This window comes from Camelus bactrianus, chromosome 2 (assembly GCF_048773025.1).
Source record: "Camelus bactrianus isolate YW-2024 breed Bactrian camel chromosome 2, ASM4877302v1, whole genome shotgun sequence".
NCBI lineage: Eukaryota > Metazoa > Chordata > Mammalia > Artiodactyla > Camelidae > Camelus > Camelus bactrianus.
The window spans coordinates 36,351,561-36,378,758 of record NC_133540.1 but is presented as its reverse complement, the minus strand read 5'-3'; the positions used below and the strand labels follow the sequence as shown (position 1 = coordinate 36,378,758).

At 34.7% G+C, this 27,198-nt stretch overlaps 1 protein-coding gene across 4 annotated transcripts; it reads left to right on the top strand.

Moving 5' to 3' along the window:
* Positions 1 to 143: 143 nt before the first annotated feature.
* On the top strand, positions 144 to 26,641 carry ELMOD2 (ELMO domain containing 2). Of its 4 annotated transcripts, none has more exons than XM_045516419.2 (9): positions 144 to 290; positions 1,433 to 1,583; positions 3,491 to 3,519; positions 11,674 to 11,771; positions 13,318 to 13,447; positions 14,566 to 14,699; positions 17,956 to 18,024; positions 18,809 to 18,942; positions 19,067 to 23,098. In XM_045516419.2, coding segments are annotated over exons 2-9 (738 nt in total). In that variant the 5' UTR covers positions 144 to 290; positions 1,433 to 1,441; the 3' UTR covers positions 19,069 to 23,098. The 4 variants fall into 4 exon arrangements, with proteins under 4 accessions (XP_045372375.1, XP_010952913.1, XP_074234352.1 ...); XM_010954611.3 differs by lacking the exon at positions 19,067 to 23,098 and adding an exon at positions 23,105 to 26,641 and having other exon boundaries at positions 145 to 290; XM_074378251.1 differs by lacking the exon at positions 19,067 to 23,098 and adding an exon at positions 23,105 to 26,641 and having other exon boundaries at positions 178 to 285.
* The last annotated feature ends 557 nt before the right edge of the window (positions 26,642 to 27,198 follow it).

Here is a 27,198-nt window from a genome sequence, read left to right as displayed (position 1 = left end):
AATCGTCGGCGTCCCTAGAATCCGAGCACGCGCGTAGCGGCAACGCAGCTGGACATCCTTTCAGAGCTAGCGATTGGTGGGGCTCGGGCCAATCGGAGACGCCGGGGGAGCGGGGTGGGGCGGACCGTGTCCCCTGGTAGGCGTTCCCGCCGCCTCACTCCCCGACTTCCGGGTCGCGGTGATTGCAGGGAACGCGCGGCGAGTAGCGTCGTTTCCGTTGCCGGCGGTTTGCAGTTGGGGGAAACTGAGGCAGCTCCAGCTTTTCCCCCTAGTTCTTCCGCTCCCGTGAGGTGGCTGCTGTTTCTTTTCCTTTCGCCCCGCGCTGCTTGGGTGCTGCTGCGCTGAGGGCGCTCAGCCCCACCGTGTCCTGCGAAAGTCCGCGGGGCGCCCGGGCCGGCGGGGCTTTGTGCGAGCGGTTCCCTCCCACTCGCGGCCGGGTGCGAGCTTGGAAGAGGGGTTCGGCGGGAGGCTCGGAAGGGGGGCTCGGCGCAGCGACTCCCCGAGGGCTGGGGAGCTCAGGCGCCGCGAGGGTTGCGTTCCCTCCGCTTGGCAGTCCGGCTTCTTTTGTCCTGATGAGCGCGGACCAGTTGGATTCATTTTAAAGTCACAGCCTGTCTCTGATTGCACTGTTTCTGCACTGACCTGCGGGGATTTCGAGTTTGACAGTCCGTAGAAGAGATGACGTATCTATGGGAATGTTTAAAAGGCAGGAAGGAGATGGTCATTTTTGTTTTTGTTTGTTTTTAAGTAACTCCTCCTGACTTGGATTTCCCCGACCCCGCTTCATTTAGGAGCTGAAGATTTTTCTTATGGCATAAAGGTTTAGTTTTATAGAGGGTGTAGTTTTGTTTATTACTCTTCTTAGCATTTCTGCCTTTCCCCTCTTGAATGGAAAATCAGCAATTAGCCAGGGTGTAATCTACTCCGTGTTCAACTTGTGTACTTCGACCTGTAAGCCGTATGTAGTGTTCTTATTTGCTGGGATCACCTGGCCGTGGGACAGATATAACTGGAATTATCCAGAGGGGTTATGAAGACTTATTCCTTTTACAAACAATTCTTAGATATCGTATATTTGGTTTAATTGTTGCTTAGTTGGGGTCCTTTTGTTCTTGAGCCCCATTCTCAAAGAATGAGAAATTAAGATAGAGAACTGAGAGCTTGAATCTAACTAGTTTGACTTTTACAGATAAATTGTTTAAAAGTGATAAATTGACCATTTGACCAGCCATCATTTAATTAACCTAAGTAGTATATATTACACCTATCGTTTCCTTAGATGACTTAACACTACTACAAAATAGACACGATGGAATGATATGATAGATATTAATATAATTTGGGGATTTAATGAGTTGGATAAACTGTAACTTTTCCTTTTTTAAAAATCCAATATAAGGTCATTAAACCTGTCATATATTTCCTTTTCCAGGAAAAAAAAATGTTTATTTCTTTGTGGGAGTTCTTCTATGGGCACTTTTTTCGATTTTGGATGAAATGGCTCTTACGACAGATGACTGGAAAATGTGAATTGCAGCGAATTTTTGATACCTATGTAGGTGCACAAAGGACACACAGGATAGGTAATGTTTTTCAAAAAATAATTAAAAAAATAAAAATTTAACTCTGAATGAATATTTTTTTCTCAGTACTGATAGTGACAGATGCACTTGTGTATCATAAGCAAGGCACTTAATCTCAGTTTCATGATCTTTGAAATCTAGCTTTGAATCCTTCCAGCTCTAAAACTGGTTATATAAAAGAAGCGAATTATTATTTGATTATTCATCCATGCAAAGCATTATCTTTTCTGGCTCCTGAAATTCATCAGTTGTACCTTAGATTATACTTGCAGCCAACTTTCTAGAGAAAAATCTCTGCGCTTTATATAAGCCTTTTGAAATTTTTACTCAAGTGAGGGGGAAGAGAGTATTTGGATCTAGATCCATTTTTATATTCATCTTTCATCAGAGAGTCTTGTAATCTCTTATGTAATTCATAAAAGAACAATAGTAGATATCTAGTGATCCCTGGGAAAGATGATTAAACTCAAAATCTGCTGTGTCCTGTACTATAGCCAGTAGCCACACTGAAATGTGATTAATATGAATTGAGATGTGCAGAAGTGTAAGATACACGCTGGATTTCAGTGGCTTTATATGAAAAAAGAATGTAAAGGTATCTCAATAATTACTTATATTCATTGTATATTGAAATAATATTTGGATATATAGGGGTAAAATGTATTAACATTAATTTTATCTGTTTCTTTTACTCTAACATGGCTACTAGAAAATTTTAGAGTATATATGTGATTCACATTTGGCTTGTGTGATATTTCTGTTGAACGGTACTGCTCCAGGACCTTCTAAACTATCGGCTTTTAATGCTTGATAGAAAATATTGCTTTAAATTTGAAAACAGTGCTGTAAATTAGAACACAGATGAGTGAGAAGTAGGATGGAGGTCATTTCCCTTTGGCCAGAGTCAGGAATCCCAGGGATCAGCTACAGTTCATGTTCACTGTGTTAAATGAAAAATCATGACTCAACCAGAGCCTCTTTTGTGTTGAATAAGTGTGCTTCAAGTAAGAGATCCACCCCTGTAAGATCTGAGGAGTGGGTGTTGGTATCCAAGATGACAGGAGACAAATGACAGACATAAAGAGGGAGTAAGCCTCAGGGCAGCTGGATGATTGAAGTTTAATTCCTTCCCTAGGTTTTTCACAACTTTGTGGCTGACTGAAATTATCGCCTCCTCTTGCCCTTTTGACTGCTCTGAGAAGAACAGAGTACCTCTTGATAAGAAATCTTAGCAACATCGGTTAGTGTTTTATAGCATGGGGGAAGAACATATTAAGGCTTTATTTTGTGGCAAGAGCATTTTTTCTTGAATTTCTCGAATTGCTGAGAAAAGGAGACTGTTTACTATTTGCCAGAAAAATTTGTAAATAGACCAGTAAAAACTATTCTTGTTATTCTTGAAGCAGAAAACAAGAACAGAAAAGCTATTTTGCTCTTTGATTAGAGGATGGTTGTCCAAATAATTTAAAGTCTTCATTTTTGTCCCTTTATTGTTGTGTGCTTCATTTGCTAGCTCCTCAAAAATAAATGCTTACTTCCTAAGGCTAACACGTGAATAAAATGTAATATAGAGCACTCTCACTGTTCTTAAGATGAGTTTCTGGAACCCAAGCTATTCTGAGGCAGCCATGTTGGTAGACACTTTGGAGTCTGCACAGAAACATGATTCTGGGGAAATTAGGTTGGTCTCACCTCTTTGGCTCTGGTATGTTGTGTAGGGTTGAAGATTTTGGAATTATACTAATACTGTAAGGATAAAATTGTAAACTGTTTTCTATGTTATTCATGTAGAAATTATGTCTTCTAGAACTTAACTTACTACTAGCTTGATATTTATACTATTTGTTTATGGGGTAAATCACAAATAGCATTTAAGTAATAATATTCTTTTTCCTTTTTCATTTCAGAAAATTCCTTGACATGCTCCAAGAATAAGGTAGGATCATATCAAGGTAACAATTCTAGAAAATTTAACTTGAAGATACATTTTCTTTAAAAGAATGCCTCACTTTTAGAATTAATTATTTTAAATGTCCTGCTAGAAGAGTCTTTGCTATAAAGAGTATTGAATGAAACCTTCACACTTTAGAAGTAATATTCTATGTTTAAAACGTTTTTCTCTTTGTATGTGTGTGTGCATGTGTGCTACTCCTGCACAAAGAAAGTATTTGAATAATTTGTCCTATTCTGAAGTTTTGCTTGTTTTTTGACTTCAAAAATTGATAGCTTTTGGGAAAGCAGGGTCTTGGGAAAACCTTCTCATGGACTGTGTCCTTAGGGTAGGTTCTTATGTGAGAGAAAAGCAACGAATTTTGGATAATTATAGAAAACCCTGGGTCATGTTCCTTTTAATCCAAAATAAATTATACCTCATGCTATTTATCAATCAGGTGATGCTGTGTAACAAAGTTATACAATCTCAGGGCTTATAACAACATATGATTCATTTCTTGCTCTTGTGTCTATGGGCCAACTGGAGAGGCTCTTCTTCAAGCTGTTGCCAAGTTTAGGTCTGTTCCAGCTGTCTCATTCTGGGACCCAGGTTGAAAAGGTACCTGGGAAACGTTCTTCTCACAGTGGATCATTGAGGGTCCAACCACACAGACATATTTTGAGCTTCCTTGTGTCATGGCCATTAATATCCCTAAAGTAAGTTACATGGCCAAGCCCAAGTCACAGGGTGGACATGCATTATCCCCACCATAAGGCCGTGTTAGGCATGTGGGTATATAGTTCAATTATAGAGGAGTGAAAAATGGGGACCAGTAATTCATGCTGTATTTCCCTGTAGTAATTCACAATATTTTTCTCTCAATTTGCTGTGGCAAAGGTGGAGTATGGGTCATCTAGACCATTGTTTGAAATCCCATAGTAAATCACAACAAAAGGAATGGAATAGAAAATAATTAGAAACACTGGTCATAGTAAGGTTAAATACTATTTTATGAAAATTTAATTTTAGTTATCTATATGTGTGTGCATCTGTATTTTAGATATCCATATGTATGTTTGTATTTGGTCATGGTGTACATTGTGGATCAAGAATGTAGGGTTAAAAAATATTGACTTGCTGCTGTCTAGTGGTATTGATACAAGTCACTGATTCATGCCAGAAAGAAAATGGACATTGTTGAATGTCACAGGCATATCAGTTTGATAGGAGTTCACTAGCAAAGCTAATATCAGAGGATTTTTTAATGCAAAATTTTAAAATTACAGATTCCATTTATTAGGCATATGACTATTTAGGTTTCTTACATTTCTTTTTGTGTTAGTTTTGATAAACTATGTTTTTTAAAAGCACTTTATCTCTTTCATCTAAGCGATCGAATTTATTGGCATAAAGTTGTCCATAGTATTTCCTTATACTTTAGTGACTATAGGCTGTAGTAATGCCCCCTCTGTCATTCCTGATATTGGCAATTTGGGTTTCCTCTCTTTCTTGATCAGTGTTGCTAGAGGGTTATTAGTAGTATTAATCTTTTCAAAGAATCACAATTTGAGTTTGTTGATATTTCCTATTTTTATCTGTTTACTATTTTGTTAATTTTTTAATCCTATTTTTATTATGTCCTTCCTTTTATTTACTTTGGATTTAGTTTTCTGTCTTCTAGTTTCTTAAGGAATAAGCATAGCTCACTGATTTCAGGCCTTTAAAAACTACTTTGGGTGTACTTCACAAATTTTGATATGTTGTGTTTTCATTATCATTCAGCTCAATTTTCTTTGTAAATTTCCCTTATTAGTGCTTCTCTGATCCATGGGTTACTCAGATTTTTAAATTGCAGGTATTTAGGGATTTTCTAGATGTTACATTTTTCTTATTTCTAATTTAGTACTATTGGGGACAGAAAACATACTCTGTAAACATTCAGCCCTTTGAAACTTACTGAGACTTGTTTAAAGACCTGGCATATGATGTATCTATGTGAATGTTCCATGTGTACTTGAGAATATGTATTTCGCATTTGTTGGGTGTAGCAGTCTATAAATGTTAATAGGTCAAGATGGTTAATAGTATTGTTCAAATTATATAGACCCTTCTGATTTTTTTTTTTTCTTTTTGTACTATCAATTAATGAGAGAAGTGTGTTAAAGTTTCCAGCTACGATTGTGGATTCATACATTTCTCCCTTTGGTTAAGTCAGTTTTTGCTTCAAGTATTTGACAGCTTTGTTAATAAGTGCATACACTTTTAACACTGTTACATGTTCTTGATAAATTAACCCTTCTATAATCAACAATAACAACAAAAAAGATTTAGTGTCTGTTAATGCTCCAAGTTTATACTTTCTGAAAGAAAGCTGCAGCAGCCTTTTTATGCTTATCGTTTGCATAGTATATGCTTTTACTTTCTATACGTTTGTGTGTTTATCTTTAGAATATGCTTCCTGAAACAACATGCAGTTAGTTAGGTCTTGCTTTTTTATTCAACTGTCAATCTCCAGTTTATTCTCTAAACTTTTGGTAGGTCTTTGATTCCCAATCAAAAACAAATTAACATGCTGAATGGAGGAGAAATATAACCCATTACAACACTGTCTAAGTTCTCATGGATCTCATTCAATACTGGAATATAGAGTAACGCAGGTCAGCAATTCTAAAACTTTCTTTCTTAATCTCAAACTATGTAAGCACTCAAAGACCCTTTTCTTAACAATGTTTACTTTTGAGCTGAAGAAAAAGTAGGTGATAATAAACAAGAGAGCAATATACACAACTCACATATATTTTATAAGAAAATAATACATGCTTATGCATATGATTTGATTATAAAACAACATTCAATGAACATAAAAGTAACATAGTCTTTTATTACACCTGCCCTGATGGTAGGTTCCAAATTATATGGCTAGCACACATTTATAGCATCAACAGTGAGTTTCACTCTGCAAGCAAATTTGGGGAAATTACATATACATTTGTATTCATATATTCACAGAATGTGAATGTTTCATTTTTGAATCATAATGCCTATGTGGTTATATACTTGAAGATTAGGTACTTGAAATCTAGTTTTTGGAAAATTATAGAGACAAAAAATATGCAAATGTGTATTACTATACCATCAAACCACAGAACACTAAACTGATGCCATAAAACTAATTTATCATTCAGTAGCTAGAATGTTGTCATTAATATTTAAGAGCTAATACAGCAGCTGCAATCGAAAAACAACCAATCAAAAACACTATTAGACTGACAAAGTATTTTTTTCCTAAATTTCAGATTTTTCAAATACTCATATAACCATAAGTACAGTGGAGCTTTGCAAAATTATACGTTGACTAGCAGCCAGACCTCTTAGAAGAATACTGAACTAGACTCAAGTTCTAATAAGGTTTTCATTTTCATTGATAAATCCCAAAGTTTAATAACCCTAAATAACAACTGATGAGTGGTCCTAATTAAAATACAAGCAAATGAAACTCAATCTTTAACAATCAAAGAAAGAATCCCCATATGGAACAGTTCACAACTCCATAGGACCACACTACCATTGCATTAGGAACTGGCCTTAATAGATTAAAATCACATTTATGCACAGCAATCATCAGTAAAGTATTTAAATAACTAAGAGGTTTTCATGTATATTTCAAACTTCTAAAAACTGTGTAGTATATATTGATTTAATCCCATCATCACTAATATTACTAGTAACTCCTATTTTTTGGATACCAATCAAATGCTGGGCATTCTCTTAGACTAATCCTAAAACAACCATGTTGGTATTAATACTTTTACCATGAGAAAATAAGTAACTTGTACAAAGTCAAACAACTGAGAAATAATAAAATCAGAATCTGCACCCAGACTTTTCATAGAAATAAAAAAGTAGATCAGATTAATAAGAAAAACACAAAATCAATTCAATTTTACTCTACAAAATAAATGAAATACACAAATGAGATGCAATACACACCATAAAGTACATGTTTAAACTGATGAGACTTCCTCCATTAGCTTATTGACAAGTTTACCTTAGATTTAAAACTTTGAGAAACAAAGCTCCTGTTACTTAATTCAGTAAGTATTTAACTACCCACTTGTTGACATTTCTTTTGGAGTATGCCCTCCAAAAATCTGAAACTGAGTTCCCAGTTCCAGAACCTCTCCAGAGATTCAGCTACAATTTATGATACTGTTACTTTGTGAAAGTGCATCCTAAACTTCAATTAGTGGAACTATAGGGGTAGATACATATAAACAAAATTTTGGAACCAGCAACTTGTTAACTTTCTAGATCCCTACAATCTCATTTAAAAAAAACAAAACAGTAATCACTCTATAAGATTTTGAACAAAAGAGTAGGACTCTAGACTCTTCCCCCTTAAAAATTCACTCATGTATATGTTATTCTTATATTGACCATTCTTAAGTAAAAGACTAAATCAGTAAAAGAAAAAAATAATACAGCTATTACATAAACTCCTAGAACATCAAGTAGGAAGCAACACATTTTATGAGGCAAGTTAAATCCTGATACTAAAACCAGACAAGGACAATATAATAAAAGAAAATTACAAATCAATATCCTTCATGAATATAGATGCAAAAATTCTTCATTAGCAAATTGATCCTAGTAATGTATGAAAAGAATAATATATCATGATTAAGTTTTCAAAATCAATGAATGCAACTTACCACATTAACAAAGTAAATTAGAAAAATAGGATCATTTCAGTAGTTACTGGAAAACTATTTGGCAGAACTCAATACCCATTCATGATTAAAAACACCCAACTAACTAGGAAATAAAAGGAACTTCCTCATCCTATTAAAGGCTGTCTATGGAAAACCTGCGGCTCACATGATAGACGACGCTAAAATATTGAATGCTGTCCACATTCAGTTGAGAACAAGGCAAGAATGTTTACTCTCCTTTTGTTCAGCATTGTTCTAGAGGTCCTAGGCAGCGTAGTAAGGCGAGAAAAAGAAATCTAAGACGTAATAATTGAAAAGAAAGAGGGAAAGCTGTCTTTACTAACAGATGACAGTTTGTGAGTATAGAAAATCCTAAGAAATCTACAAAAACTACTATCATTATTAAGTGAATTTAGCAATGTCATGAGGCACAGTCTACTTCTATACGTTAAAAACAAACTTGGAAAACAAAAAAAAAGAACAGTTCCATTTATGGTAGCATCCAGAAACATAAGATACTCAGGGATACATTTAATGAAAGATATGCAAGACTAACACAATAAAACTTTTCCTGAGAAAACTTAAAATGGAAACATATTATTGTATTCATCAATTGGAAGAGTCAATATTGTTAAGGTGCTAATCCTCAAACTAAACCTATGGTTTCAATGCAATTCCAATCAAAATCATAGCAAGCTATTTTTGAAGAGAGTGGCTAGGTCACTTAAAGTTTATACAAAATTTTAAGAGACCTGGTTTAGCCCAAATAAACTTCTAAAAGAATAAAGTTAGAAGACTTAATCTACCTGACTTCAAGACTTTCTAGGCAAGTAGATAAATATAACAGATGAGAGAACAGAAATACATGCATACTTTTTAACAAAGATACTAAAGCAAGTTAATTCAGTGAGTACAGGAAAGTATTGGAAAAGCAAGAAATAATGCTGGAACAACTGGATACCCAAATTGGGGGTGGGGTGGAGAGGCTTAGTTCCTGTCTCCCTCCACATGTAAAAATTAATTTGATATGGAGTTTAGACCTATGTTTAAACTAAAACTTTAAGGCTTCTCAAAGAATGCACAGGAGAATATGTATCTTCCACCATAAGTTAAGCAAAAATTTCTTTTGGAGAAGACACAGTGCTATCGCTTAAGAGAGATTAGACTTCATCAAAATAAAAACTACCTATCAAGGATGCCTTTTAAAAATGAAAAGGCAAGCGACAGACAGAGTATTTGCAGCACATATATCTGATTGGGGACTTATACCTAGTAAAGAACTTTTAGAACTCAGTAATAAAAAACAGTTTTTAAAAGGGCAAAAGCCTCAAATAGTCACTTCACAAAGAAAAAAAATATTATTTGTAATAGTCTAAAATTGGAAATGATGCAAATACCCATCACCAGGAGAATGAATAAGCAAACTGAGGTGTATTCATACAGTGGAGTACTACTCAGCAATCGGAAGGAACAAATTACTGATAAAAGCAAGAGTATGGATGAATCCTAGAAACATGTTGAACAAAAGAAGCCAGACACAAGAGTATGTACTTTATGATTCTATTTATATGCACAGTACAAAGTTGTGATAGAAATCAGAACAGTGGTTGCTTTTTGGAGGAGGGATTGATTGGGAAGGGGGCATGAGGGAACTTTCTGGGGCAATGGAAGTATTCTGTATTTTGATCAGGATGTTGATTATTGGGGTATGTGGATCTGTCAAAACTGATCAAACTGAATATGACATCCTTCCTTTCATTGTATTAAAATTACACCTCAATTTAAAGAAAAGGAATGGAATAGTGTATAATGGCAAAAGAATTTCCTGAGAGATAAGACATCATTTCTAGTCTGAACTCTGTCTCTAAATTTATGTGTTTTGGGTAAGTTCATTCAATTAGCTAGTCATTCATTCACAATATAAGAGCAAATAAAAGAGACAAAGTCTACTGAAGAGTAAACAGCTATGGTGTAGCAAGTGCTCTCTACCTGAGGGGTGAGCGTCAGGGTGGCAGTTAACTCCAGGGTGGAAGACTTCACAGAGGAGGGGACGTTTGACTGGGTTTTTCATGTTTTAGGTGTTTGTAGTTTGTGCAAAAGTTTCTACCCATGGTGAAGGTAACCCTTTTACTGGTTCTAGTGTTTTTAGCTTCAGGACATTTCCTTTAGCCATATTATCCCAGGGTTTGACCAACTAGACCTTGGTGACCATATCTGCATCCTACTGATTATAAGTCTTTGATCATTTTCCTTCTCACTTTTTTAGTTTGCTTTAGTTTCCTTTTCCTTCCTTTCCTTCCAACCCTAAGTTTCCTTCCTTCCCTCCAACCCTCCCTTCCTTTCTCTGTCTCTTCCTTCCTTCTTTTAAAATAATCTTATGCATTGCTATACATGTCTTTCACTGAAACAGTTGCCTTTCTTAAGGTTTTCATCCATTGAATGTTTCTGTTCAATAATTATTTGTCAGTTATTTCTTAAATGCAGGATGTGAAAAGATGAGCTAGGTATAGTCTCTGTCCTCAGAGAATTTTCCACTTAATATATACAAATAACTATAATATAGAAGGTGGTAGGAGTCATAGAAAGGTTACAGATAAATTATTATGGGGATTCCAAGAGAGGAGAGATTAATTCCACTTGAATAGAATCAGGGAATGCTTCCTGGATCTGGTAAGTGAGCTAGCTTAAAACCGGGAGGGATTAATATGTTTAAAGATTGGGGAAAGGAGCATTCAGAAGAAAGGCCCAGGATATGCAGAGGCTGAACTCCAGGTAGGATTAGATTATTTTGCCTGGAGTATAAAGAATATCAGGGAATTTTCATAGTAGCTTACAGAGGCATAAAAGTTAAAGAAACCTTTTAAGGGTAAGGAAAGCCTGAATTTGCTTTTGTTGAAAGGAAGGATCTGGTGGACATTTACAGGCTGTATTATTTAAGAAGTCTGTTTTATATGCATAGAAAAAAAGACTGGAAGGACATATGCTGATCTGTTACTAGTAGCTGTCTCTCATGGTAGGATTTACAGGATTACTTGACTTTTCTTCTTTTTGCTCTTCTGCATTACTTTTTTTTTTTTTTTTTTTACTTCTGCATCATTTTTGTACATATATTTTTATTATGGAACTTAAATTTTATGAAAAGTGTCTGCTTCATAAGCACAGTGTTGGGGTAGCTTATTTGCTAAGAACTATCAGCTGAGAACCTGTTGATTCTCAGTTAAAAGGACTTCATCTGATACATCATGCTGCTTTCTTCTATCTTATGAATGTATATATGTATATATCTATGATTTTAGCTCTACTGAAAATTTGAAACAAATTTGGTTTCTTTTTTTTTTTTGCATTTTAATACATGCATTATAAAGTTGGCCAAACACCTCAAACTTACTGTTGTTTTTCAGCTCTAAGGAATTTTTCTCATTCAGCTTTTTTTCCCCATATATAGATTTTACAGAAAGCGACACATGTTGTTCAGAGTGAAGTGGACAGATGTGTAGAAGATATAATGAAGGAAAAGAATATTAACCCTGAGAAAGACATCAGGTATGTGTTTTTACAGTTTTCTTGTTTCTCATGCACTCGCATCCTGTGAGGTTGGAGATCACACACGTTGTGAAACATTAGAGCGAAAGATTTGGAAGGTCATCAAACTTATCCCTTTTCCTCCCTCACTGAGGAAGTGAGGTCCAGAGAGGTGAGTGATAGAAGTAGGACTAAAGGCTCTATCTTTTAGTTCCCAACCCAGTACTCTTGCCGGTTAGTCACCTGCCTTCTTTAAGGAAACTTACCATCACTTTCCCAAAGTTAAATAACTTTGGCTCCTGTGTCCTTCTTGTCCTTCAAGATTCAGTTCCTCTGTCCTCCAGGAAGGTCCTCGATCATAGCATTTAGCCCGTTGTCCTGTAGGCATTGATTTGCTCTTGTTCTTCCCCTAGTAAATTCTAAGTTCTGTAGGAGAAGGACCGGACTTACTCCATTTTTGTGTTACCAGCTCAAGTATATTGAGATAGTATTGAGCAATTTTTTTCTTCATTCTCTATTTTCTATGTAAATATTGAGGAAGGAGTCATTTATTTTGGCTGGAACAGGGAAGGGTACAGGAGGGAACTGAGACTATAATTCCACAGAGGCTGGATCTTGTTGAATGGGTAGAGGAGGACATTCTGTGCAGAGGAACAGTGCCAACAAGTTACAGAGTCCTTGAGTATCTGGGAATGACAAGGAGTCCTCTGTAGCTGGAGCATTGAATAGGTGCAGAGAAGAGGTTGGAGAAATGAGTGGAGTGTGAGCTTGGAGATCCACTGCAAGGAGTCTCGTGTGCCACACTGAGATTTAGATGTTTTCCTCTGATTTGTTTTTTTTTCAAGCGAACAAACTTGATATATTATCAGATAAATCTTTTAGGAAGATGGAGGGTAAATTTGAGGATGTTGGAGGCTGGTAGAAGGAATAAAGACAGAACAGTTAGGAAACAGAGTCATTCAGGTATGAGACAATGAAGCCATAAATACACCAGGGTAAGAGGATATATGATGAGGGCTTTGAGGGACATTTCAGAGATAGAAAGGATAAGGGCTTGGGGACCTGTTGATGTCTTGTTGATGGAGAGGAAGTTCAGAACTCGGAGCATTCTAGCTTGGGGAACTACATGCTTAGTGAGCCCATTAATAGATGTAAAGCCTCAGTTAAAAAACGGCATGTTTCTTCAGGGCAGATAAGCTGTTGCGTGTGTGCTGTGTGCTTCTATATACTTAGAAACTTAGGTCTGTTGGTAGCATCTGGTAATAGAGATTTGGGAATGCCTGGAATTGCCCAGAGAAAACATGAAAAGAAGAGGACAAATCACGGATTTGCAAGGTTTGCCTTTCCTACCCTGTCTTGCTCTCTTTCTAGGCCCTATTTGATGGTATCCTCGTGATAATACTTTGTATAATGTTTTGTGTTTACAGAAGCTCTTGATGCTTATTGTGTTAAAGTGCAGGCTAGGAAGTGCTTTCTAAATAAACATATGACCCACAGACTGGGGAAGGCATTACTTTATTGTGGTAAGAAGGTATGATTTAAAAATTAATAATTTTATCATTTTCAGTTTTAAAATCTGCATGAAGGCATGCTTACTGCAGATATCCGGTTATAAACAGCTCTATCTGTCTGTAGAGAATGTGAGAAAAAGGCCGTATGATTCCGATAACCTGCAACATGAAAAGCTCCTTCTCAAGGTAAGTTTTGGTGTTGTATGTTTGGAGAGTAAATAAATTTACCTGAACCTTCCTGTTTCTTGTTCCTGAAGTATGAGTGCATAAGGCCAGTGAGATGCCGAAATGAGAGAATATTAGACCTGGAGTAAGCTTTCCAGATCATCTGATCTAGAACGTTCATTTTAGGGATGAGGTCAGTTCTAGGGCCTAGAGGAGATGAAGTAATTTGCTTTAGAAGGTCCTAGAATGGTGAATTCTGAAATACAGCTGAGTCACCTGCCCATCCACTTCACCTATTCTGGTTGTGTTTTTAAATGGTTAAAATTAGGGAAAATGGCACATTGCTCCTGGAGTTAGGCATTTGCTAGAACTAAAAGTGCTGGGGAAAAGTATGTTGATAGCATCTGAGTAACAGTAAGAGACAAGCTTAAGAACAATAAAACCTTTTACTTTTTTTCAGAAAGAGTATAAATATACACTTCTACTAATTTTAAAATTAAAAATAAAACTTGATTTTGTCAATGAGGATAATAAAAGTAACTAAAGGGCTGTTGCTGTGGATTGAATTTTTATATTTAAAGTGTTAGAATAGTGCCTGGCACTCCCTGAGGCTGGACCACTCTTTATATCCTCCTTGTCATCACTATTTCCTTAACTTCAGACCCTTTCTGTGCAGTACTTTCCCTTTTGAAGGGGTAAGACACAAGTCCTAGCATTTCAGTCAAGGGAATTTTCATCTTGGTGATTCATCATGAAACTCCTTTAGAGGTGAAGAGCCAGTTGCCAGCAGTGCCTGGCTAGCACTGTGTTCTTCTCCAGGAAGCAGTTTACCAATTCTGATATATATATGTTACTTAGTCAGTAAAGACATCTCATTGTCTTAGAATTTTGTGTATTTGTTGCCTTTTTAAAATCTACTGTTCTTTATATCAATCTTTTGAATTGGAATAAGTATGTTACATTTTTTAGGATAATTGAAAAGTTCTTTAAATACAGCCTTCATTGAGCCTATGATTTGTCTACAAAAGTTGCTTAGTTGAAAGCATTCAAGTTACTAGTACATCAGCTATGAGAAGGAAAATGTCTTGGTAAATGAAGAGCTTCACTATTATTTGTAATATGGAAGCATGTTTGTACAGCTTTGGAATCTTCTAATGCCCACGAAAAAGTTGAAGGCCAGAATCTCCAAGCAGTGGGCTGACATTGGTTTCCAGGGTGATGATCCCAAAACAGACTTCAGAGGCATGGGCCTGCTTGGATTAATCAATCTTGTGTAAGTGAAAATAAACTTTCTTTTCTTCTGTAAATGAAATTACATGTAATCTCCAATCTTGTTAAATTCTAGTAAGAATTAATCCAGTTGTTTCATACTATCTCTGAATTTTAATAGCTGTCATGCTTAAAGTATTTACTAATGTGCTGGCAACAATATGAAGATGTTGACCACATACTTTGTGTGTGTGTGACTGCTTTACTTACCAGTAACTTTCCTCTTTCTTTCTCTTCCTGACCTCCTTTCTGATGCCTTTTAAGGGACTATGTGTACTCTCTTCTCACTCTTTTTATCCTCCTGCCTCTTCTCTCTTGGCTCTCTGATTCTAGTTAGGAGATATAACCAGAGATGATAGTAAAGCCTCTTCACACTTATTCTTTGCCATCTGTGATGAGCGATCTACATCTCACTTTTCAGAGGCCATATGAGCTCCCTCTTTTTTTTTCTCTTTAATACTTATGCTTGGGCACACATATGAAATCTCAAAATATGCAACTAAAATCAGAATTGGTAGTCAAAACTGTTTTAGAAAATAAACTGTAAGGTTAATATGGATATGAATATGCAGATGGAGAGATTCTAGTGTTTGGGTCTGTCCTTGAACTGTGATTTATAGACTCTGTAGTACCTAGAATGGAAACCCTAGCCATTAACAAAGTTTGGATAATTGTTACCATGAAAAAATTAATCCTGAAACTGAGCTAGATTATGTTAATATTGAGGAAAAATACCTAGGTCAGTAGGGATAAGGGTGTTGTGGGGCAAAATAGAAGACACAGTAGGGCTTCACCATCTATAATTATTTTTAATTATAAAAGTATTTAATTTTCCATGATACCTAAGTTTTATGAGTATGAAAATTCCTTGTATGTCTACTTCTCAAAGATAAAACCCAGTAGTCTTAATAATTATAATTACAAAAGTGAGATTGCCAGTTTTCCACTTTGATAAACAGAAACTGCCATTCGGAATTTAAGTAGAATAAATGCAATGTGTTTTCACTTGGAAAAATTATAAAATATTTTAAAATTCATTGTTCAGAACATATTGATCTTTTGTTCTTAGCCTTTAAAGACCATCTGTCTTCTTGGTACTTGTAAACTACACAGATAATTGAACTTCAATTAGATACACATTCTTCTGGTGTTTCCTTTCTTCACTTTTGCTGAGTAACCTTGCTTTTGGCTCGTTTCCTCAGAAATCAAGATTTTTCAGCGTTTACTAGAAGAGAATTTAATTTAGCTTAAAATTTAAATAACTTACAGGATTTCATTCAAGACTCCGGAAGGGGATTCTGATAGATCTTTAAATGCTTTACAAGTATTTTTACTCTATTTAGAGCTAGTATCTACTAACTTGAAAAATGACCAGAATTCAGATGTATTATTTGATTGCCATTGACGTACTAGAGATGGTTGAAAACATAAAACTAGCTCTAATTCCTCTCTGACTATTTTTGTTCTGTGTATGGAGCTATGACTCTTCAGGGTCAAAATAAAGATACAGTCAAGAAGCAGGAGAGCTGTTCAGACACCCTTACATAATGAATTTTAAAAATTTCTTGGCCTTTGTCATCAAATCTCTTGAAATTTTTGTGGCTTTAAAGGATAGCTGGTAGTTTGATAGATAACCATGCTAGTGAATGCTGAGGCAGGTGTAGAAGCAAAGAGGATATTGTACAGAAAAATTAATTCAAGAGAGATTAGAAAAACCTAAATAGATGAGGAAATAGAAGCAGAAAGTAAAATATACAAGTTAAGGCCAAAAATGTTATATAGGACAAGAGAGAGGGTAGAAAGGAAGAAGGAGAAGGGAAGAAAGAAGGAAAATAAGTCAGTCCAGGTGATTGTAAGGAATACGCTTCCTTGCTGCATACGTGCTGATTTTCCTTAGACACTGTTAAGATAGGGGCCCAGCAAGGAAATTAAAAGTTTTACAGACTGAATATTTTTAAGGTAGCTTGATTATTGAAATAGTGATGTAAAACCGAATTGTATTAGGAGTATCATGTAAAAAAATTAAATATAGTCTATTTACTAAGGGCATTTTAGAGCCAGACTAGGAATAAAGTAGAAAATTAGAGTGTGTGAAGAGAGCATTGCACTAAAACAGGACGTTTTTCTGTTTGGGGATTTACAGGTCCCCTTTGAGAATTTGATGAAAGTTGTGTATATTCTTTGCCTGGAAAATGTACACACAGAAAAATGTATGAATAAATTTAAGGTGGTTCATGGATCCCCTTTTATTCATGAATGATCCTTTATTCGTGGGCTTCTAAGTTAACATACGCTGTTTTAATGGGCTGAAAATCAGAGCCAGTGAAGAAAAAATGGAAGTCTGTAGTATTAATCTACAGAAGGAAAAATAGAGAAGGAACATTTAGTTAGAAATTTCTATGCTTCATGAAATTTCAATGATTATGCCCTTTAAAATTTAAATAAACCACAGAAATCCATGTTTTACTCTACTTGTTATTCTTACATAAACATGCGGTCAGTCTTTTGTGTATGAGTATCAGTACCTTACGAGGAGATTCCAAGTGTGAACGGAAGATTTGATGCCTATCTTGAAGAACTCAGAGGTTGCATTAGTTTACTAGTATTAGGATATATGAACCTACAAATAGCTTTATGTATTTCTCTGTTGTACCAGCTGATACTTATGTTTTATGGCCAGTGTTTTAGTTACGTAACGTAGGAGGAATGTTAATGACTTTCTTCTGATTGCACTGTCAGTAGCTTTAAACAATACAGATATAAACTGCAACAGAAGGAATAAGCTCAGGTGAAAGGAAGTGTCCCAACAGGTACACGATGACTATTTTATAGAAAATTTAGAACAAACAAATGGAAGTCTAAATTTTTTTTAAGGCAGATAAAAAGTCTCTTGTTAGACCACTTGTTTGTCAGAATACTTCAAAGTCTAGCCAAGGGCCTATGTCCCATACTAGATAGGCCTGATAGCTCAGAATTAAGTTGTGTTTTTTGTTTTTTTACTGAAGTATAGTCAATTTACAATATTGTGTCAATTTCTGGTGTGCAGCATGTTTCAGTCATACATATACACACATATATTCATTTTTGTAAGAATTAAGTTTTGATTCAGAAGCATCTCTAGTCATTGAAGTGGTCTGAGATGGAGATCAGGATGATTTGGCAGTAGGACTGTCATTTTGACAGTAGCTTTTAAAATTGCTTCTGGATATCTTCAATTTGAATGACATGTTAATTTCATTATTTTTCTCAAAATTTTTCAGATATTTCAGTGAAAATTATACCAGTGAAGCTCATCAGATTCTTTCCCGTTCAAATCATCCAAAATTAGGGTAAGCTGGATATATTAAAGAAACTGTAAGCTCATAAATTTAAGTTGATTAGAGGATCTGAATTTGAAACTATTTCAAGGTATTTTTAAAGTGAGATTTTAATTAATAAGAACTTTATAAAGGCTATTACATGATATATTATTTTTAAGGCTGAGTGTGATCATAAACCAATTTTGTATGTATTTCAGTATATTTTTAGCACAAGATATAGTCTATAAAATAGAAATAAGGACCTTATAAAAATTTTTCTGAGAAACATTTAAAAATAGAGAGGAAACAGCTTTGAAATAGGAATAGGAAAATGAGAAATAGCTTTGAAACTTGTAAAGCAAAATGCAAATTGAGGTCATATTATTAGTCTTATCATTTTTTTTATATTCCAGTGATCCCTATCTTTGAAAAAATATCACACAACACTATTTCATCATAAAAATAAATACTCAGATAATGGAGGAGGAAATGTCAGATTACCCAGTGTATTTTAGAAATCAGTGAGAGTGTATGTAGTACTCTTTAGTTTTTTGTAAGGATTTTGGTTTTAGATATTCATGTGACCAGAGCTTTATTTTTGTTTCTTAGATTATATCCAGAAAATCAACAGCCTATAAAGAACAAAATTTTTCATCTATTCTGGTTTACTTTCTTAATATGTAGAGATTATTGTGAAATCAATACTGTGTTAGAAATGGATCAAAATAACTTTTTACTAATTCCTTGCATAATTTAAAATTTACTTTATGAGCTATTTGGCTAGCTGGTATAACTGATAATATTTCTGACATAGGTATTCTTATGCAATAGTTGGAATCAATCTTACAGAGATGGCTTATAGCTTGCTGAAGAGTGACGCTTTGAAATTTCACCTCTATAACTTTGTTCCTGGAATGCCAACAATGGAACACTTTCATCAGTTTTATTGTGAGTATTAAAATGAGTTAAAAATAGATATCTCTAAGAGAATTTTTAAATCATTAGGAAAGTAAAATATATAATATGTACTGCTATCAGATGTATAACTTACGCTTATCATTTTATTATTTAGGATCTTTGAAAAACTGGAAAATAATGGAAGATTATCCAAGAGTGTTATGTATTTCAGTTTATATATTTGCAAATTTAAAAACTTCAGTGAGGCAGTTTTTTACATGTATGCAAATTTAGGATTTATGCAGTTTTTCTGTGGGCATCCTTTTTCCTGTCAACTATAAAGTGACTTTTTCTTCTTGTGTACTGGTTAATGAATGCTATGAGTCAAGGATAGATCATTTGGTTACTCTTGTGAGGGATTTAATTTAAAGGAACTTCTCACACACATTCTCCCCACCCCACACCACCTTATTTCAAGGCCAGGTTTTCTTGTGGTAAGTTACTTAATAACTTTTCCTAAAGCAATCATATCACCACTATTCCATTAACTTTTATTGTGATGTTTGATCCCTGAAGTTTTAATTGAATAAACCCATTTTCTGAAGATATTGCTCAGAAGCAAAGAATTCATACCTAGCTTGGCTTCATATTCTACTTTTTCTTGATCTTTTTGTGTCTTTAGAAGGTTTTTTGCATGTTGCTAGGATATAGGAAAGCACTTAGATAATAAGTGGCCAGACCATAACTTCTTCAGCTCCATTCTTGAAGGAGTCATCCAGGTCTCTCTTTCTCACAACCACCTCTGCCCTTACTTAATCCTTAATTCTGGGTTTGTCTAAATCCTAAATTTCTCTTGCATTTGTCTGCTTTTTCCCATTCCCATTGTAACTGCACAACATTAGGCCTTTGTTACTAGGTTACTGTAATAATCTTTTCCCCAGTCTTTCAATGATGACCCTCTTCTAGATCTCCATACTGAAGGTATAGTTATTTAAAATGAAAATCTAGTCATTTTCTTTCATCTCGTTGCTGGGAACTGGTCCCTTTACTAGTCTTGTTTGATTTCCTCTCCTAAATCTCTCACTGACTTTTAGCACAGTGCCTAAACTCCCGGGACTTTGCTAACTGCCTCCAGATATTTGCTGTCTCTACAAAATACATGCTTGTGTAATGCTGCCCATCAAACATAAAGCAAGTATAAAAATAAACAAGCAAAAAACTCCTCTCCCCCAAATTAAGCATTTTATTATATTTACATAAATATAGGAGAGTGATAGGTAGAAAAGCAGTACAAAATGATCTCTGTCCTGTAATTCTTCCCCCAGCAAATGGGTAACTGGGACATCTTTGGGCACTGTTGCTTCTAGTGCCCTCAACACCAACATGGTTTGGCTCCTGACTAGGAGGAGCATCAAAGTAATATCTGAGATTGAAAGGTCATTATAGGACCTTCTCAGTTGCCTTGTTTCTGTCAGTCAGATCCACAAGAGCTGTGGGTCATCCTGGAAACAGTGAAGCTTATGTTTTTCAAATTTCTTAAAACATTTAAAGCAAAAACACAGACACACACGTAGACACATACACATCCATTATTTATGCAGTAGTTCCCCCTCCACCCCCAAATTGATTTTTATACCCTTTACCAGTAAAGTTTCATGTCTTAATTAAGCCTCTGCTTTTCTTAGAAGGGGCCTATTTTCTAACTAGAAAATAATATGAAAACCTTATTTTTTGAACAGACATACCCTTTTTTGTTGAGGGACGGAGCCCAATTCGTTTGTACAGATCTGTTCCAAGGTCATAGTTTCTGTCCAGAAGAAAGAGCTATAAAGAGATTAGTTTTCACAGTTTTTATTTCCCTGTGATCTGTCTCCATTTCCCCTTTCCCCATTTATCCCTCCTGCCATTTTGTTGTTGTTGTTCTCTGTGGGCAAGGCTGGACGCAGTGAGTGGTAATGTAGCTTCTTGGCTCCATCGTCACCTTGTGTACATCTGATATGTAAGCAGATAGTCACTCATCCTGGGAAGTCACTGACCATTGGTTTGGTGCTTCCAAAAAAATAATGCCTCAAATTTGTATAACAAAAAGTTATGACTAGTAACAACTTTACTGAGGTTTATAAACCATAAAATTTACCTAGTTTAAGTGTACAATTCAGTGAGTTTTAATAAATTTACTAAGTTGTACAACCGTTACCATAATCCAGTTTTAAAGCATTTTTACCACCCCAGTAAGATCCCTTACACCAGGTTACAGTTAATCCCTGTTTCTTTGGTTCTCCTATTTTTAATCCCTGTCAGAAAACCTGAAATTCTCCTGGGGTTTTGATTAGGGGCAGTAGAAGCATATAGGGCATTTTAAGTTTAGAAATTTTGTTTGGTGTTTCTACTAAGTCTGATGTTTTAAACCTCTTAGAGTCAAAAGGACAATAGATGTGCTTTATGGAAACAACTCTTTTCTGTCACTTTCTGCAAAGCTTTAGGAGTCTTATGCCATGTATGGGCCTGCCAGCATCCTAGAATTTTGGTGTTATCTCTTGTAGTTTCCTGAGGTCTCATTAAATCAACTTAACCATTACAGTCTCAATTTTTTGATTCAGTCTTTTTCTGACACCAATTTACATTTTAACAACTTCACTCTGAAGCAAGTAATTTCTGATATTTTACTGTTGAGTTTATTCCAGACCTGTATCATCATTTGAATAGGTAATGAAAAGCAATTTAAAGGACTTAAAAGAATGGTAAAGAGCTAAAGCTGATAGCCAGAAATACTAAAACAAATTGTATTCTATAAAATTTAGGTGGATGTTTGACTTTTCATATTACCTAGAACATTACTTTCCAAAGTTTTTAATTGTAAATCCCTATCAGTATATTGGGCATGGGGGTAGGGGAGACCACAAACTCCATCCAAACCTGGATGAGTAATTTCTATAGATGTACTATTGTCCTGATGTATACATAAAATAAATTTAGAATGAAATAAATATTTAAAGTATTAGTTAAAAATAATTGTAAGATTAGCATTCTCAGCTTGTCTTTTGGGAACAGGAAGCAGATGGCCCCCCTCTGCTCAAAGAGGCCTTATTCTTTGATTTTGTCACATGTCCTGGTTGATAAAAATCCATTTTATCATATATCAGGGGATTAATCTGAACTCTCTCTTAAATTGACCTTATGAAGTCATATTTCAGTGTTGAAATGTCATGGTTCTTAAATGTTTGCTTTAGGACTAATGTTTTCAAATGGAATTTCCATTTATTTCATACTAGGCTATTATGATAGTCTAGCCACACTTTTGTGTAAGGTCACTGGCTTTATCCCCCTGTTTATCTGAACTAAGTCATTTCTATCCCTTCTTGAACAGCCTTTCAGAAGAGGGAATGAGATTCTGATGGAAACAAAGTCTAATTTATAACATAATAGAGACCACTTGCAAACTATGTGATTTGGGCAAGTCATTTAACCTCTTTTGCTTCTCTGTTTCCTCTTTGGAAAAATGGGAATTATGCCATAGTGCATCACAAGATTGCTGTGAGAGTGAATGAGCATGTGGCGAGGACTCTAGTAGCATTTGTTAAATAATTAAATTCATACATTTGGTTGAATCCAAATAAGGTTTAGGAGTGCTTTTAAAATTCACATTTTTTTTTGTTGTGGTAAATATGTCTATTTACATATTTATTTTCATTAAATGCTTTTAACTGAGCATTAGTTTAGCTACTGTAATAAGGATATTGAAAAAATATTAAGTGTATTTAGAGTTCATGTATTCTTTTTTTAAAGAGATGGTGCTGATAGTTCATTGAACAAAGCAGAAATGACTCAGATTTATAAATCAAGTAGAAAACAGCTCCCCTGTACTTCACCTTCGTCCAACATTTTTTTGTAGTTTCAGGCTTCTAGGGATAACTTTTTTTCCTATTCTCAAGATATCCTTTGACAGTATCTCTTTAAGGGATTTTGTTGACTTTTTGAGACAAAGTAAATGTTCACTAGATATGTTATTGAAATTGCTATTTATCTTGAACATACAAAAATATTTCCTATGAAGTTCCTCAGGTTTATAGTAGTTTAATATGGTTTCTGATTATTGAATCTTAGTATGGAATTTAAAGGATGGTTATATACTTTTGAAATGAGATGGTTGGATGTGATTTCCCTATTGAGCACTATATTTTGTGTGTGTGTGTTTCTTTTCTTTTAACTGCAGGTTATCTTGTCTATGAATTTGACAAGTTTTGGTTTGAAGAAAAACCAGAAAGCATTATGTATTTCAACGTGTATAGAGAGAAATTTCATGAAAAGATTAAAGGACTCTTACTGGATTGTAATGTATCACTTACTTTAAACATATGAATCATCTGTAGCATCTTCTATTTTTACCACATTTTGCACACACGACAGAATTTATATGTTGTAATAGAAATTATCCGATCAATTACACTCCTTATATATAATTTCCTACAAAAATATTTCAGAAATTCTATTTAAGAAAGCTAGTGGACAATCAGTGTATGTTTACACTTGTTTATACACTGTCCTCCAAAGGTACCTTATTCTTCCAAAGATCCTCTCTGTAGAGTCATATGAACTACAGTTTGGAACTTGGGACTTAGCCCATTTAGTGTAAAAGTACAAATCAGGTATTTATAGAATTGGTTGATTAAAATGTGTAAAAATCAATTTTAATTTTTATATGTTGTAGCCATGAAGTTGGTATCTTTTCAAAGCTCTGTTACGACTTTGTTTTTTAGTCTGGAAATGATTGTTTTTTATTTTCTTTGTCTTATTTTATTTCTAGGTTAATAGAATAGTTCATGGTTTTCTTTCTTTGCATCTCAATCACACATCGTAATGTCTCCTTAGTAGGAGCAACAAGAGCATATAGAAATATCAGAGAAGACAAAGAATTATAGCCTCTTTTTTGGTTTCTCTGATAATTTCATGTAATAGATAACCAGAGAATGACAGTATTGATGATTAGCTTTTTTTTTTTAATACCACACTTTAAAATATCACAGTGTTATTTTAAAGCTTAAAGTCATTTTCTCATCTTCAGCATTTGCTTTTTATCAGTTAAAGAACCTTAGTGCTTGGTGTCAGGGCCTTTTAATGAGGCTTCCCTATATGTTTATGAAAAGAGATGCATTTGCTAAGAAAATCTTGATTGTATTCAAAGGACAGGTGCTAGTTCAATAAAGCTGTGTTGGAATTTTTAACAAGAGGAAAACAAAGCTTTTTAAATATCTCAGTTAAACATCAGTTGGTTCATTTTACTTGCTGTTAAGTCTTGCTTTTCTTTGCTTTGACTCCACTGGGTTTCTAGGTAATGATGAGTGGACTTTGTGGGTATCCTTTGAGTTAACAGTCTGTGGGATTCCACAGCAGCCTGAGGATGATGACTGTGCATTTTGTATAGCTTTATTCCCCCCAAACCTCAGGAGAGCAGCAAGTGCTGTCAAGGGTTATATAGTGATGAGATTCTAATGGGAATGAGTTCTTCTTTGTGTGTTTTAGACATTTGTACTCATAGCAAAACTAAAAGAGTTTAAAGATAGGTTCATCTGATTACTTAATTCTCCTTAAATCCTACAGAAACCAGCCTATTAAACACGTAATTTAATCTAAAACATCACAGTTAGCACACCTTTAAGGTGGTATATATCAGGTGTTAAAGGACTGTCTTTTATGTGACAAAAGCAAGACCTGAGACTTTCAAGTATTTATTCATGTCATCGATAAACCTCTCTCTTCAAACCTGCCAAGGAGAAGAGTGGTTAAAAAAAATATCCTACTGGAAAATAACAGATGCAGTGTTGTTGAGCACATATATTAAAAGTGCATGCATTAAAATTCTTACTTTCTCAACAAGATAAAACTTTAAAATTGGGCTCATTTTATTACAATAGTGGTAGTTTAGCTTTTCAGTATTATAGGAATTTTAAAACTGTTTTTTTGTAGGAGACTTCTCAACCTTGTGAGTTATCTTAACTTAGTTTCTTTAAATGTTTTCTGTGTTTTATCATCCAGCTAGAGTTCTGTGAAATAAGGATCAGGTACTAACCATTAAAGTTCATTTTATCCAAATGTTTACTATTACATGGAAAGCAGTTTTGTTAGTCTTCTAATTTTTGTTTAGAAAATACTTATCTTTTATGTTTTAATCTTTTAACAGATGAGGTATTGAACTGATTTAAACCTTGTCAGTGTCCTTAATAAAAGAATGTTTCAAGTAGGGAAGAGGAAACTTTTCAATTAAGTTTTCCCCTTCTATGGAAAAATAAAACTTTTTAGTAATGTTTTTTAAATGTCATTAGAAATTTTGCTCAATAATATGTCTTCTAAGTCCACCTCTTTGTATAAATAGATATTGTTCTGTTTTTGCTTAAAATAATTAGTAACCATTTCAAATAGTTCTGTAGTAAATTGGTAGTAAAAGCCACCAACAGATTCTAAGGTTTGATAGTCTGGAAGCCAAGTGTCACCAGTTGTAAATTAGAATGTAACATGAGCCTTCTGACTTTTATGTGATAGTGATGTACATGAAAAGAAAAATGTGGTAATTGTGTCTGCCTTCCTACTTTTCCTTGCTTTCAACATATGTATGTTAGAATTTTAGGTAGTCTAAAAATCCATAAACAAAATCTTAACCTGTTTCTATAATAATTAATAAAATACCAAAGTAGTGATAGACTTGAAGTAGCAGGAAAATTGTTTTAGCATCAAAAAAGTGCATCAGTGTTGAAATGAATTTTTGTATGTGCCAGACTAAAGAGTCTACCAGTGACAAAAATAGTCTAAGAATATAATTACAGTGGCTGTAGTTCAAATACGTTCTGAAAGACAATCTTTAAAGAAACGAGAGAAATCAGGGGATATCAGTGAACCTAGACCAACCCCTCTTTGTATATAAATGTGGTGATAGAGTTAGATAGAAAACTCAGTGTCTTGCTAGCACCACTTACAATTTGGAAAACAGAATCGTTTTCTTAAAAATGCCCTTCCTGATTTTTTTCTATTTTAGGAGCTACTTGGATTTGTATGTATTTTTCTATGTGAGAATATATGTACTCTTCATTTTTATTCCAGTGTTCATGATTGTTTATGTACCATTTCTCCCCTTTGCATTCAGTGAAACAGAACTTGGTCAAAGATTTGCTCAAAGGAGAAGCATTACATGAGTGTGAAAGTGGAATGTTCATTTCTTGAGCAGAAAAGGCTGCATGTTGTCTTGGCACAGAAGAGAAGTTTGACTTGGAGGGCAATAATGTTTATTCTTCTTCTTGAATTAATGATTGGGGACCAGCAGCTACTTTCTCAGGACAAATAGTCCACCCAACTTCTGGGGAGGCTTAATTTCCACTTTCATATTTATGCACCTCTCCATACAAGCAGTTTTTTTTAATTAAGATTAATGGAATTGGTAAAAATCTGAGAGAACCCATGAGCGAGCTTTTTTCCCCCTGGCTTCAACTTTGGATAAGAAAAATGTCAAATGTAGTGCAGGTGAGACCCAGCTACTACATCACTGTTATAGGGCAAGTCTATGTTTCTGCTAAACAAAAGTATTCAAAAAATATTTAAGCAGTAGCTTTCCCTGGGGGAAAGAGTGCTGGTTGGCAACTTAAAGAAATAGCTTTTTGTCTACTTTGGATAAAGCAATTAACTTCTTATGTAAAAGCAATAGTTGAAATGTGATGTCACTTTGTTCGGAATGTTGTGAGCAAATAAAAACACGTTGAAATTGTTATAAGCCTTTCTGTTAATACTTCTGCTCTCTTCCCATCTTCCCCATCCTTTATTTAAGTCATTTATGTTCATGAAATAATACTTTTCTTATTTGATCCTTTAATCATGTTCCTATAGAGTAAGTCAGAATATAGATATTGTTAAAATTTTTGTGACTTTAACTGTCCACCAATTACCTATTTAAGATGTTACTGGATAAGAGCAATTGGTTATGAGAACAGAAAAGAAACCACCGCCCTACTCCCTCATTCTTAGAAAGGATAGGAATATTCATACAGTACGGCAGTTTGTTTTTCTGAACTTTACAATGTATCAAAGATCTATTTTTATATTAACACATAGCTTCCTTATTCTGTATTTTTTACAGCTGCAAAGCATTCCAGTGTGTGTGTGTTTGTGTATCTAATTTTGAACTAAATAAAAAATACTACATATGGAATTGGCTGGGTACAGCTAAAGCAGTACTTATTATAGTTAGTACTAATTATAATTTTAAATGTATATTAGAGTAAAGAAGAGCTTAAAATGAAAGATGAAGCAAGGAGTTTGATGGGG